This window comes from Heliangelus exortis, chromosome 5 (assembly GCF_036169615.1).
Source record: "Heliangelus exortis chromosome 5, bHelExo1.hap1, whole genome shotgun sequence".
In the NCBI taxonomy this organism is placed as follows: domain Eukaryota; kingdom Metazoa; phylum Chordata; class Aves; order Apodiformes; family Trochilidae; genus Heliangelus; species Heliangelus exortis.
Genome location: NC_092426.1, coordinates 16,049,568 through 16,065,350, shown reverse-complemented (window position 1 = coordinate 16,065,350; position 15,783 = coordinate 16,049,568). Strand labels below are relative to the sequence as shown.

Genomic DNA, 15,783 nt, shown 5'->3' with positions numbered 1-15,783 from the left:
CACAAGTAGTCTGCCTTAGTAACTATTTATTCAAAACAGATCAAGGAGATGAATAAGAAGCAATAATAAAGCAATAAAGACACTGACATTTGTTTAAAAATTCTTTCTACACTAGTCACCATAACATGACTAGTTATATGGCTGTATAGGGATGACTAACTTGCTTAATACAGAAGAATTTAATTTTTTAAGAACAAATTCTACATTCTTTTATAGCAACAATTGGAAAGATCAACAAGTTACTTCCTGCTCTCTCAGAAACACAGGGTGACCAAAGAACAGCAACATTTTGCCCCCCTTGTATCAACTTCACAAAATTAAGTCCTTACTAGAATTCTGTTACCTCTAAAGATAAACAACAGCCCAACAGACCCAAACTCTTTCTTCCTTGCACAAGACCACCATTAAGTTAAATGTAGACCAAAAGTTTCTGACTACTTTGTCTACTCAGAAATTCCAGAGAACTTTTTTTCCCTGCTGCTGTGTGAAGGACCCACACAATGAACTGGGTAGACTACATGAGTCACGTACTTACATGTGGGAAACTGGTAAGGTAAATATATATGAAACACTTATCAAGCACAAAGTAAACACAGAGGAAAAATTGAAGGAAAAAATATATCCACTTATCTTTTAATAAAAACAAGTCTTGAAGGTTTATAAAAGTCTGTGAAGCAATCTTAAGAAAGAAGAGAAACAAGGTAATGAAGTTGTTTTACACTTCTCAGTGGGAAAGTATTGCCTGGGACACAGACCACACTATTTCTAAAACAGCAACAAACCAATGTAGCTGTGGATTAAACTCTAGAACAGAAACCTCTGAGCCACAGGGATTTCCCCCTAGTTCAACAGACTTCCTAAGACGTAAGGACTGAAGCCTCTTATTTCTCTCCAACAGAGGATTTTCTTCTCTCCAAAATAGCTTAACAAGGGACTCTGAACGTCTTCAGTACCTTTACTTGGTTTTACATTTCCCTCCTCAAGCTCCCAGCTCAGTGGATAAACAGAGCTAATTTACAGCATGCAGAAACAAACAGTCTTACCATGTTTTATTTATTGGTAATTATAGAGCTTCCCAGAAGAGAAACATGTACATACTAAGTTCTTTGCAATTAAAGAAATATGCACAAGAGTAAAGATTGGCTTAGTTCATATATTGAGGGAATAGTGAGCAGCATGAACAGGTTTGTAATTTATAATATGTAAGCCACATATTTTTTTAAAACTAAATATTTTCTTCCGCTTTGGCCCACTAAAGTGCAATTTTATTCTGAAGCAGCTAGATATCCCTTAACAGAATGACAAGAACAGGAGAGACTGCACAGAAGCCATCTGATTTCAGTTTTCTTTCTATTTCTTATATAAAAAAATAAGGTACCTATTACAGCCCAGTTTAAATGAAGATGCACGTTTGAAATACCAAACTGAAATTTTCTTAGCCAAGGTAATTTCAAATCCTCATTACATTTAATACATAATGCAAAATTTACTTTGGTATATTCTGTGTGGACACTACCCCTTCAGAAATCAAACTGCCAAATTAACTTGTCTATAGTAGAGCAAAAAATTTAAAACAGAAGAAATTCGTTATCTGACCTCTACATAAATAATTGCAAAGATTTCTTGCATTATTTTGGTTGATTCTGTACAAGTTTCAGTAATTAATTTTATTTAAATATAACACTTACAACAATTTCATCCAGTATCTTAATGAAAATGAGAAGTAAAGGTTGACAGTTCTAATATAGAACTTGCACAACAGTTATCTTAACACTGACTGAACAAGGAATGGCATATAAAAAGATTTAGAATTTACACATTTAAAAATGAAGACGTTTTATCTCAGATTCACTATGAAAATGACTTTTGCAGGATAACTTTTAGTTATCCTTTAGTATGCAACTTCATTCTTTGCCTACCAAATTGTGCAGGTTATCACAGAAAAATTTACAGAGTAATTAACTGCCTTTGGTTTTACAAAGACCTATTTACACATTTGAGATAAGTGTCTTCTTTCCCTTTAAATTCTATACATGCATTCAAGCTTTAAGCCCATATATTCAGATCTACAAAATCCTGCATGATAAAAAGTCTATCAAATTTACATCTTGGACCATTAGAGTACAATTTCTTCATATATATGAACCAATCTTTTGCAAAATTACTCTTCAAGACATGGACACCTCTAGAAAATTAAGCACTCACTTCCACTTTTGACCCTCTGGTGCTGAAGGGTTTTACTGCTGAAAACAGCTTTTAGGCTGGGGAAAGGGGGAGGTGTGAGATCAAATAACTGCAAAGAGATTAACACTCCCATATGCTCACCCTCTTATTATTTGGAGTTTGTGACATTCATTGAACAACTTAGTGGAGAAATAGATCTCAACATCAAAGAGTTAATGCTGTCTATGCCTAACTGAAACAACTGAAAGTGTAATTAGTGTTTATATATCAATTTGTCCTGTTACTACTTAGCAACAAGATAGGTTTTGTTTTATTTTTTGAGGTGTTTTTTTTTTGGTTGGTTGGTTTTATTTTTTGGTGGTTTTTTTGTTTTCTTTTCTTAATTAACCCATACCCAAAATAAATGCCTGCTATAAAGGTGGCAGTTATTCATGCTACCATTAGAAGTTCCAAAGCACTGGTTAGGTTGTAATTAAAAGAAGAGCAAGGTACAATTGCAAACAAGTACAGGACTTTTTACAGAAGGCCTCATTGTGGTAAATCATATCCAGCATAGTGTTCTCATTTTCCTTAAAGTGCTACTATCATCATTTTGATTCAAGATCATCTATTGTTTTAGAAGGTCTTTTAGCACAGCACCAGCACTAGCATCAGGGGACACTGGTAGTGGTGTAAAAGTAGGCAATGCATCAGAAATAGGTTTCATAAGCAGATGTCCAGAACCACCAGCAGGTGTTATGAGAGGCACTGCTGCAGATCGAGGTGCTAAAAATGAATTTGTATCTGGTCTTCTGCTCATTCCTGAAACTGCAGAATCTGAAAGGCAAGAAAAACAAAACCAAACCACTTTTCCAACATGAAAATTTTCTTGCCATGTACTACAGACAGCCTCACAGAACTTCATTCTATATTCTCTTATCTTTGATCTCACCTACCACTGCTTCTTTTGCTTAACAATTCCTATGTCTAAACTTTGGGCCACCAGTTACAAGGCTGACTTAAAAATAAGAGCAGTCCAAGGACTTGCCAATCAGATTGTCCCTGTGGGAAGCTTAAATTCATTAACAGCTCAGGCTATCTCAAAGAACCTGTGACAGGCAACATGAACAACCTTTGCCAAGGTTCACTTCACATACACAGTGCCATGCTGAGCACTGCCAAAGCAGGCCTCCCTACCACGGGTGTTCATCCCATCCCATCCCATCCCATCCCATCCCATCCCATCCCATCCCATCCCATCCCATCCCATCCCATCCCATCCCATCCCATCCCATCCCATCCCATCCCATCCTGCATTGGCACAGCTTCTCCAGACTCAGCCCCAAGAAAATCCCTGTAAATGAGCACCACAGACAGTGAGTCACAACTGAGTCTTGAGAAAAAACTTAATGTTTGCTCATTAGTCAAATTCTAACAAAATTTCAGTTTTGATAAAGTATTAATAAACTAATTTTTTTAAACCTAAGAAATCAACTTGCCCCTCCCTCACTTTTCTCCATCAAATCCTAACTCAGCTTCAGATGTAACCTATTTTCAGGTTTCCTACACCAGATTTAGAGCAGAAACTAAACTGAAGTTCCTGTACCATACTAGTTGTTTGGATAGGTGACTTTATTCAGGTTTTTTTTTTGTTTAAAATAGTTCTTTCATGATGTAAACATCCTAATTCTCATTAATGTGTTTCTGTGTGGATATTATACTGACATCTGTGTTCAGTACTTTAAAACTGCTACCATATGGTTTATTTCTGGGAACAAAAAACCTTAAGTGCCCAAACAATTAAAGGAATAAAGATAATGGGTGTCTAGTTTTACAAGCCAGCAATTTAGCTCCTGAAAGGATAAAAGTACCCAAGAATTTAGTTTTTCCAGACAAGGAAATTAATTTTTTTGCCAAGTAAAACAGATAACTGTACCTATTATATAACTGTTATACTATGAGGAAGAAAAGTAAAAACAAGATTAAACTTCATTTAGGTTCATTAGAACAATAAATAAATACTGCTTTCAGAGGTAAACTGATATTTCACGGTAGATATTTATACTTCACAACATCCAATATCTTTAGGCAAATTTAAATACACTTGTATAGTGTATATGTCTCTAGATCTCTGTAATATATAAGGTTTTGATTTGGACTCTCTTGAAGTCTACAGTTAAAAATTTCAGTGAGCAAGACTATATTAAGGTGAATTCTTTAATACACATTAAAAAATTAAGTAAAAAAAGGATCAGTTAAACTGAAGACTTGGATCTTACTTAGGACAAAAGTGCACAATTTCTTATAAAATTGGGAGTACCAAATAAAAAAATAATATCAACAAGCATAATATAAGCATAATTGCTCTTTGCTGTAGAAAAATCAAAGACTCCCATACAGCTTAAAAAGATTTCAAACCAGGGGATATACTTAACTGATTTTATTTCAGTCCTCTCTGAGCAACCAGGTTCTACACACCAGAGAGGCACTGCCAAGTTGGTATCACACCAGCATTCTTCACTCAGTGAGACCCAAAGTGATCAAAAGGGATGAGGACAACAAGGACTGGGCTCATTGATAAATCTGTGTGAACTGCACCTGTCTGGATCTAACAGGTGCTGTTAAAGCCTTTCCATATCAAAGGGAAATTGATTCCCTTAATCTTCTGTATTGAGACTACAGGAAGAAAGATATGGGAAGGAAGCAGTGGGAAACTGGGTGTCAGTAAGAGGAAAAAAAAAACCAAAACAAAAAAACAAGGAAAGAGGGGAGGGGGAAGAAAAAGTTCTACATTTAGTCATTTATGTTATATGTAGAGATTCAAATTTTCCTTCAAATGTTACCTTGCATTTGACTGTTGGATGGAGTACTGGTGGTCTGACCAGTTCCTGCTGCTCCTAAAGGTTTCATATCATGAACAGAGAGCTTGGGTGGAGGAAGGCTTGGGCAAGATTCTGTTTCAAGGAATTTCACAAACAATTCTGAAAAAGACTACAAGAAGCTACTAGTTACTACATTTTACTGATGCTCTGTTGAAAAGTATGCAACTTAAAAATACATAAAAGTAAAAGCTGTCAACAGCTTCCAAAGAATTCTGTACTGGTACTTAGTAGTAAGCAGTCCTTAGGGTGAGTGACAATGAAATCTATTTTCAAAATACAGTTTTTTGTTGTCTTTGTAAGTGGCATTTATGTTAAATTGCTAAACTCTAAAGATAACACACATTGTGTCACCATGGTTCCATTATTAAGTCATTTTTTTTCACAAATCCCATGCTGGTACAGGCATCACAATACTTCCTTGTGTCCATGCTCAAGCAAATCACTCTTCCCAGAAGCAAATAAAAATGAAACATTCCTCTTAAAATCCATTTTTTCTGTTTCTGACAATAAGTCTTAAATAAAGGAAGCATGGAACAATAAAGGTGTCAGTAGCATCACCAGAAAAAATTTTTCTTTAGTAACGCCCATACGATACATACAAAAGCATTAATCTTCCTTTTAGGCATCTGTAGTTAATCAGATCATAATCCTCTGGTGACCTAAATGCCTGCATTATTTTAGTGGGCAAAAAGCCCAATCCCTACCCTTCAAGGAAAATTACAGGAATCAATTCTTAATATGCTTTTCTAGCTCAAATAGCAAAAAAACCTGAACAAAACCAAACCAACACCAAAGTTAAACCAAAAAGCCCAATCTCTCAGTGCTCTGTCCTTGAGTGCATTATTTACTGGTCTTTAAATGGACAGTTCTATGAATTACAATAGGACTCCTGCTTTATAGTATTTGAAACTTTAAAATACCAATTTTATAATCCATACCTAAGAGGCAATAGCTGCAGCAGCTGAGAAAGCTTTTCAAATGAAATTTAAAGAATATATAGGAACACATTCATAAAAATAAAATGGCAGGGTCTTTTATATTAATGAGTACTGCAGAATTCCAGTCTCTCTCTGGTACTTAACTTCCAGCACTGCCAGTTTGCAAGTCCATAATGTAAGAAGCCAGTGATCCCAGGAACCAGTAGAAGAGTAACACTTAGTGTTGTATAATTTTCAGTGTCTGCATATTCACTTAGTGCAGAAAAAAACCTTATGCCAAATCAGTTACACAAAACTTGCAAGATGCAGTAGCATTGGTAAACAAAGCTCAATATACTGATAAAGCAAACATCAGCATTAATATGAAACTGCCTCATTTTTTCCATTTAAACATAGAAAATGCAGAATTAATTCTTACACTGTTAAAAATGTTTTGATGAGTTGGCCTCAGAGGTGTATTAGGGACACTCTTTGACCCAGCTCCTCCACCAAGCCAGCCAGTCACCCATCTTGTAACTCCTCGCTGTTCTTCAGATAATAACTAGAAAGTATTAAAAAAAAAAGTTAGGGGGGGAAAAAAAAAAGGCAGCAGATAAAAGTAAATGCAACACAACGCTCATTATATTTATGAATAATAACTATGTGGGAATCCTACAGAGAAATAAAAACTATAATTATTGTCAAAACCTTATCTCTGCCTCCCAAAGCCTGGCAGCCTAAAAACCTGGCTATTTAAAAATATAAGCCCCACGTTTTTCACAGTAACTAGTGGTACACATAAAACTGGCTTACTGTTTTGTAACATAAAAAATTAATTCAAATGAACGAACAAACAGCATAATTTTCCCACAAGAAGTGCAGGGCCAGACACACTGAGTTCAGCAGCAAGTTGTTCTGTTTTCAGGTAAGCATACCAGAAATTGGAAAGAAAGTCTAATTTTCTGCAAATTATTACCTGATCGAGTTCTTCCTTTTTTATTCCCAAGATACTTCCCATTAACCTTAACACCTCAGGACGCTTATTTTTTGGAGTATGAAAATGTCCAACAAAGAGATTTCTCATCAGGAGCCTGCAGAACAGAGAAGCTTGTTCTACAATCAAGTCTTAAGTAACAGCTGATGCTGCAATATTAATGCATTTATTCCTCACACTCTTGCCTAATTTATACTAATGCTTTGAGGAATAAACCCCCAAAATGTATATCAAGTCTTTCATTGAAGACTTACTTGTCCACTTTTCCTTCTGTGCTGTTCATAAGATTCATTAGTTTATTCTGTACATCTTCTAACATTTCTCTTCTGAGCTCACCTATAAAAGTTATGACAAATAAACAGGCAGAAACTTTGTTGCAATACTTATTAGTAACATACACATTTTAAAATATATGGCAACATGTTACAGGTGCTTTTTTGAAAAAAAAAAATCAGCTTGATTTTTTATAAAAATTGTCAACTTAGGTCATTATTATTTAAAACAGCAAGCTTAAATTTCTACAACAATAGTGAATGCTAAAGTACAGAAACTTATAGGAAATATACCAGCTGCAGAAGGTCTGATGAACTGCTTTAAATGTAGAATACAACCAATTACTCAGCATCAGTAATTTCAGCTACCTATGACATCCCAGAAAACCCAAGGTTCTTAGAAAAGAAATAATTCTTCTAAAAATTTACTTACCATATTTTACAAAATTCTGATTGTAATAAAACAAGGCACAAAAAAGCCCTTAAGATATGCTAGAAATTGAATAAAATTATACGATGTTGAGATCTACAAAAGTTGGTACAAAAAACAGAGTAAAAAGTGCTAGAAAAAAATTCTCGCTTAACTCCCCAAATTTAAGAATTAAGAGCAAATTAAGAACAGATTTAAGGACTTAAGAACACTGGCAGCAAAATATTTTCAGGCAAGAAAGCAAGTAATTGCAAGGTACAAAGAATTTTTAGAAAAGAAACTAGGAATAGCTTCGCCTCAAGACAGAGAAAAATACAATTTTTCACTGCAGTTTTTTTCTGCACGACACTACCTCTGTTACTTATTTCCTAATAAAAGCACAAGTCTTAATCACACATGAAAGCTTGACCAATAGATTATAACATGCCCTATCCATGGCCAGGTAAAAGCCAACTGTACCCTACAGTTTTTCACCTCTCTCTCTAAGATTGAATGCTTATTTTCAAATCCTATGGAAAAACTGCCATCAACCTGATTTCTCTAGCATTTTATCATAAGCCCAAGAAGTCTTAATTGAAGTGCTTCATTTAAAGACCAAAATCCACAAAAGATACACCTTTTCTTGGATTTATCTTGTGGTTAATTTCTAAAAAGTTTCCACATCTTTGTGGGAAAAGTGACTTCTATATATTTCTATACCCTTCAAATTATAGGGGATGCATGAAAAACATGCCACTCTCTTGTCCACATGGCTTTCAATCTAATGCCACAACTATGTAGACACAATATGGTTCTCAATTAACACCAGTAACCTCCACATCTTTATACAAACACTTTACTTCACAAACATGAATATTAGAGAGTACAGAGTATAATGAAGTGACTAGTTCAGGAAAATTGCTATTCAAGGAACATAACGATTAAGCTCCTTCTCCAAACAAGTTAAAACCCAAGCAAAATTATATATATTATACAACTATACATCTTGTACCAACTAAATCCATATGCACTGAAATCCACTGCAATAATGTGACTGCTCTTCAGCACTCCTCTCTCTCAAAACACCAGGGCCAGCTGCAGGAGAATCAATCTGTGATTTCAAGGTTTAAATTTACTTTGAACTTCGCTACTTTGTAAATGTGGTTAAACAGGACCCCGGTGCTCAATGGAAACTGCAATGTATTAATAGAATGATAACAGTTTTAGCTAAGCTGTTATTTGAGTCTTCACAAAGTATACAAGAATTAAAAAAGTTAAACTACTAATGCCATGAGAAGATGAACAGACAGCATCTGAAAAGAAGTTTAAGTAAATCTCATGCTGTTGCAATTACTCTACGAGTCAACATAAAGGGGAGTTTCCTTTTCCTTTTTTATTCTCAATGAATTTTAAACCAAATGCATTAATAATTTAAATGAAATATTACTGCTTTTTCCTGTTTTTTCCTGGGAAAACAATTTTATATCAAAGAAGGCCAATTTAAAGGACAGCTACACAGCTATCTTCCATCCACACTGACTATGCAGCTCTATCATTAAACAATTTTTAAATGGAATACTTCCTTCTAAAACAGAATCTTACAGTTGAAAAGGACTTAAACACATACTTCTTGTATATGAAAATATTGAACAACAAAGACCACCTGAGCCAAAATTCAGCATGGACTGCTGTAAACCAGACATTTATAACAGCCTCAAATAATTTGTTAACCATTTATGGCAATCCAGAAAACTGCATCTGGTACATCTTATACTTTTCCATTAAAATCACATCTTCTGCCAAAAAAATCCATAAAGAAATCCTTCAAAAGATTTGGCCAACAAAACTATGTCTGGGAATGTATTTGGCCAGTTTTCAACAAGACATTATATGTTTTCCTGTGTAAATAGAGAGAACAGAATGGTGACTATTTTTTTTCAGTAAAAACTATGATTTATTCTACAACAACATTGAAGTTCTGTTTACTTTATACAGCAATCCCTTTTCAATGTTTTTAACAATTCCAGTACAACATGGCTAGATAAAAAACTGAGATTCAGTTTTGTCCCCTCCTGCTTTCATATGCAAAGGTTTGTAATCCAAACTACCAGTAATGAAGAGCTCACCATCTGAGGGTGCCCTATTTGCCTATGCCAAGGCTACCTCTAATCCAGGGTGTTTGAAAACTTGTGCTGTGAATGTCTGCAGTCAGACAGAGATGCACTGATTTACCAACTCAAAACAAATCAGTATTTAGTTGTGGATTCATGTAGCAGGTTAGAAGTTAATGAAGGTTGTCAAATTCATAAGTGAGCTCAGGGAGCACTCTTAATATGGCTACTTGGATGCCAAATTGCACTTCAACACAACTGAATTTAAATGCACATTCAATTACATAAAGTTGGAACTTAAGAGTTTTTGATGAAATTTAAGACTTTCAAATGACTTCTCACATCAACTGTGATCAGAATCAAGTATGACTTAAGGAAATATTATTGATTCCAAGAGTAAGACAAATAGTAATTTAAAAATTAATAACAGTAATTAGTTGTGTATGTTCAGAGCAAGAGTTGCCACTGCATCCAGCACAGATGATGTTCCAGGTCTTCCCCCAGAAAGCCTTGATAAAGGTATTATCCCACAAGTTTCCCACAGACACAGGGAAAAAAAAAAAAAAAAAAAAAAAAAAAGGAAAATAAGAGCTACTAGGTAATCACAAAAAAAAACCTCTGCTCTTCAAGGTCCCTTTCTAGAGGGACAATGACTAAACATTGACTAAATTACAAAATCAAACAAACATTTATGTTTTAAGGGATCTCTAGATCACCAAGTCCAACACCTCTGCTCAGCCAGGGTCACCTACAGCAGGCTGAACTGGCTCATGTCCAATTTGAATGTTTCCACGGACATTCCATGGCTCTGGGCAACCCATTCCAAAGTTTGATCACCCTCACTGTAAATATTCTTCCTTTTCAAAACTGTTTCTTCTGGTAAATTTCTCTACAATCTGGCCAAGTTTTGTCTTCAAATCCAAAGTAACAATATTAGTCAAATAATAGAGTACATCATCTGAGAACAACATGAAAGGCATTGCTCTAAGTACAAGCAATCAAGAAGCTTATTTGGAAAGAGATCCAAAAATGCAATCAAGAGATGTGTCCAAGATCTTCCATGCAATCTCTTCAGATATATACAAGAACTGCTCCCTCTACATCTCTTGCCAACAGCACACCCTGTCTACCTCACAGTATTCCTGTGTCTACATCAGATATTGTAGTTACTTACTTTGGAAAACTGGACATTTGGTATTTCACAAACTTTTTGAAGAAGACACTTAAAAGAGCTAAATCAAGGGCTTTAGTATTCACCAGGAAAAAATCCCCCAACTAATACAGGGCTTTCTTTTGAGAAAGATGCCAAACAGAAGACAAACATTTTTTCAAATTTGTTTTATAAACAATCAAGTCCTCAATAGGTGGCATGGAATGACTCTTTTCCTCATAGAAGATGAATTTAGGTAACTTTTTCAGGAATACTAAATTGTCTCCTCAGCTGCTTGGATTATTTTAAGCAGAGAAAAAAACCCCATAGTTACCTTCTTTCTTAAGCTCTTCAATCTGCTCCTCTTTGATGTCAAGCTGCTCAGTAAGTCTTGATGCTGCATCCAGTGCAGCATTTGCCTCTTCTAAACGTTCCTGAACAGAGGGAAGTAAAGGCACAAAAAGAAAAAAAAGGGAGCTCACCATCACAATTATGCTACTACAAGACAGATCAAACAGAACAGATGCAGAGACTTCAACCACTTGTTCTTTAAATAACTGGACTGTAAACATCTGCAGAAAATGGATGGTCAGCAGAGGAACTACTTTTCTGACCTTATTTAATGTCTCCTGCTCTTCCAGGGAAGACAGAATAACTACATAACTTTCATTCAAGAATTAGCTTTCAATTTTATAGGGTTCAGTTTCATTACTCAGCCCACCTGCAGTGATACAACTTTTTCTTCTAAGTTTTCTGCTTTTTTCTTCCATTCTGCAGTCTGTTTTTGGTGTTTCTCCAGTTCTGCTGAATACATAGCTTTTTCTTCTATAGGTTTAAAAATACAAAACAACAAAAGCCAAAAAAAAATTTAATGCTTTTCAGGATACACTTGCAAAACATCAGCACTATCATATCTAGTCTCCCTGAGGTAGAGGTGGAATTAAAATTTCATAAATGGATTGATTACCAGTTTTCACATGGTCAAAACTGTTTTTGCAATTTTTTCAAAAGAAGACAGATTCTTAAATTCAAACTATCAAAAAGGAAATCGAGTAACTAAAGCACCAGAACATGGTAACTACCCCAGATAACAAAAAACTTGTTGCAATCTGCTGTTTCTTGAGAAAATGTACCTTGTTGCATTTGCTCCAGCACCATCTGCAGGTTGGCCAGGGACAACGCATACTGCTTCACTTGGTCCTGTGAGATGGTCAGCTGCAGCACAGTTTCATCTCTCTGCTTGGAAACCAGGTTTAATTGCTCTTGCAAAGATTCAACTTGCAGACTAGCTTGATGACTTAATGAAAATAAGATACATTACTTATAAGACAATGCCGACTTTTAATTTTCTAGTTTACAAATTTTCCATTTTATAAAAAAGGCAATTTTTTTTCCTGACTCCTCTTAATGAATCAAAAAATATAAAAATATCAAAAAAACAAGCTATCAAAAGATTCTAAATAAATCTGCTAATAAGGTTTTGGCAATTAAAAACCCCTATTTTTGTTTGAAGTGCATTATAAAAATAAAAAAGTAATCTTTGTTGTCTAGTATTGTAACAGTTCCTTAAAAAAAAAAAAAAAGCTATCTTGCTAGTTGTCTGCTTCAATTACTACATTAATCAATTGGTCTTTTTTCCAATATTACTTTTAACAGTTTCCAATTTTACTTTTTTACATTCTTCAAGTACTCTATCCTGCTCCATACTGACCACTGAGCATCCCATTTAACTTCCCATTATGTAAAAATACCAAGAACCTGATCATAGCCCTATGCCAATCCTTCTAAAGGCTGCTTATCAGGTGGGAAATAGGCAGTATTTATTGAAATATATTTGACAAATTTGGTGAAGAATTAGGAAACATTCTGATAAACAGTTTTTCTCAATATTTTCTCCCACCTGTTCCATTTATTCCACAATTTTTGATAGCTAATTTCACTCAGCTCAGGAATCAGTTTGATGAGAACATTAGGAGCAGAATCCATCTTTGAAACTTAAAGAAAAAAAGAAAGACTGACACTACACACATATTTTTAAATTAAAATACTTGCTCATTGGGACAACAGTAATAATGAAAAAAAAATTTAATTTGCACAAATGAAAACAAGATTAAAGAAGTCCAGATAGGCACCGAGTAATTTGAATACTTGGGTTTTCATTGCTCTAGCTGAAAAATGTGATTATGGTAAATAAATTAAAAGAAAAAAAAATTAAAACCCCACAATTGGTTCTAATGCCCCTGATTCTGCTACTTGTGAGAACTTTCAATACACCTTGTTTTTTATATATATATATATATATATATATATATACACACACACATATATGTATATATACATATATGTACATATACACACACATATATACACTTCGTATACTACGAAGGAAAAAAAAAAAGCTTACAGCAGTGTTTACTTTCCATGGTATCAAGTATAAAGTTAAGGATGCACACTTGTCTCAAAAGCAACTCACAATGCTTGACAGTGACATCTGCACACTGAAGTGTATAAATCTTTCAAACTGAATGAAGCCTTTATTTATAACTAAGTTAAGATCACATTTTTTGATTTGACAGCAAATTAAATTGAGGGGTCGAGGGATTTTTGTTGCTTCTAGTTTTAAGAATAGTTGAAGATGTGGTATTTCAATAATTGCTACTAAAACACCAAATACCTTCTAAGTTCTCAACAGTAGCCAAGTATATTTCTGATCATCTTCCTCATTTAGCGTAACAAAAGTTTGTATCTTTGTTTTTTGAAGTGTTTAGCACGTTACAGAATGGTCATTCAGTAAAATAAAGCTATCAATACCAGTCTAGATAACTAGTATTTACAGCCAATGCCACTGCTGTATAAATTACAAGATTACCTGGCATTCTCCACTGCAGTAGATGAGGACAAGAGTTTCTCTTCCAAAACCAAAACTTTCTTTCTTAGCTTGACCTCTCTGTCTTCTGCAGCTAAAGCTTCTCGTGTGTAGGAATCCTCCATTTCCAAAAGGTGATTACGTAGCCTCTCCAGCTCCTGATTGAGGCGCTGCTCTTTCTCACGCAAATGCTGGATCTGTGTAGAACACACCTCAAGTTGTCTGTACAGTCACTGCTCACAAAAGTAACTTCAGCAAATATAAGGCATATCCACTGAAGCACACTGCATGTGGATCAATTGTAAATGTTTTTTACAAGCGATTGCTACCAAAAATAATCCAGAATACACTACATGCAATTTCTTACACTTTTTTTAATTCTTACAACTGTAAATTGCTTTGGTGCTGTACCTCACTCTGCAGAGCACTGCTCTCCATTTGCTTCTGTTTGAGTGCTACCATGACTTGGTCCCTCTCTTGCTGAAAAGTAACAGCCTTTTCCTGCATTGATTTCACTTCGTTTAACAGCTGATTCAATTCTCCTGTCTTGCCCTGTTGCACACACAAAAAAACCATTTCAGATGTGGCAAACAAAGGAGACACAGTAAAGACCATACTGATATCAAGGTGAAGGGCAGGACACCCATGGTCCTATAACATAGAAAAAACATTCAGTGAAAATACTAGTTTGAAGGTATTTTACTTACATGTTACAAGACAAAGTAAATATTCCTGCTAAAAGACACTTCACAGATGCATTGTCTTAGTTGGCTACTGGGCACAAACACACACCAGCCTATGGTTAGAGGCAAGATCTATATTACACACAAATCAGAGGTCTCAGACACTTGTATACCTGAAAATTTATCTTTTCAGACAATGTTTGGAATTTGTTCCCTGTGGTAACCTGTTGATTAGGCCATGCTCACATAAAGCATCAACCTAGGTAGGTCAACTTGTCTGAACTTAAGACCACTAAGCACATGAAATCTTTAAAACAAACCACAAGGTGACCTCAGTCCCAAAGAATAGCTTTCAATCACAGCAATGTCCATCACATTTTCAAATGTCAAATTGCAATGTATACTGCCCCCTTACATGCAATTTATTACTTTACATTGATTAGCATATAAAGGAAAACTATGAGTATGCTAGTTACACAGAAATGCTTAAAATTGCACATGAATGCATTTTCAGTTATTTGAAACTTTTCAGCATGTTCTTTACCTTGTCTCATATGCTGTTTTGAAAGCAGTTATTTTTATTAAATATGCTGGATAAAAGTAATCCATTTTTGGTTTTAATCACCAATACTTAATGGGCTTCAATTATTAGTTTTTATTAATCAAACTGAATATAGAAAAATTCCTTTTTCAGTAGAAACATAAAACTGCAGGAAAACCTTCTCTTTTTATGCTGTGTTATATTCTGACAGATCCACAAAACACAAAACTGTTTGAATACTATTTTTTGTAGTTCTCCATAGCAAACACAAAGTGCATAAGAGTAACTTTTCACATTTCTGCAAGAAAAAAGTCCAGATGAATGTTCCATGCTTGTGAAATTGAAAGCCTAAGCCACTACTGAGCGAAAGTCTGAGGTCAAAGACCTGCAACACAGAGAACCTGGCCAGACAATGCAGTCTTCCACAAGTTAGAATGAAAAATAGATTTAAAAAAAAACAAAAAAAAGTGTGTACTTCTACAGTATTAGTACACTTTATATGGGGCAAGACTGATGAACATCAAAATTCTCAATGATAGTTCAAAGCTAGTTTTCACAATGCAACTGTAATTTTAAACAGTAAAAATTCTCATTGTAAATCTATGATGTTTCTTTAGAACAGGATAGAGAAACCTCTACTATGAAAAAACAGAGATAAACAACTGAGTCTATCTTTAAAAAAACAAAACACTCCTAGTTTTTCACAGGTATTATATCAAAGTTGAGACTTCCAAGTTCTAAATTAAACAAGACACATGTTAAATGCAATTCATATTTTCCTTTTACAAATACATT

At 34.7% G+C, this 15,783-nt stretch overlaps 1 protein-coding gene across 1 annotated transcript in view; it reads right to left on the bottom strand.

Moving 5' to 3' along the window:
• Window positions 1-604: 604 nt before the first annotated feature.
• Window positions 605-15,783, bottom strand: part of TRIP11 (thyroid hormone receptor interactor 11) — a 30,703-nt gene continuing 15,524 nt past the window's right edge. The window contains exons 11-20 of the mRNA XM_071745753.1: window positions 14,176-14,316; window positions 13,768-13,961; window positions 12,032-12,195; window positions 11,620-11,723; window positions 11,233-11,332; window positions 7,211-7,292; window positions 6,939-7,053; window positions 6,402-6,524; window positions 5,007-5,154; window positions 605-3,000 (exon numbers count right to left, since the gene is read on the bottom strand). Coding sequence (XP_071601854.1) covers window positions 2,792-3,000; window positions 5,007-5,154; window positions 6,402-6,524; window positions 6,939-7,053; window positions 7,211-7,292; window positions 11,233-11,332; window positions 11,620-11,723; window positions 12,032-12,195; window positions 13,768-13,961; window positions 14,176-14,316 — 1,380 coding nt within the window. The 3' untranslated portion in view covers window positions 605-2,791. The remainder of the gene's footprint in view (window positions 3,001-5,006; window positions 5,155-6,401; window positions 6,525-6,938; window positions 7,054-7,210; window positions 7,293-11,232; window positions 11,333-11,619; window positions 11,724-12,031; window positions 12,196-13,767; window positions 13,962-14,175; window positions 14,317-15,783) is intronic.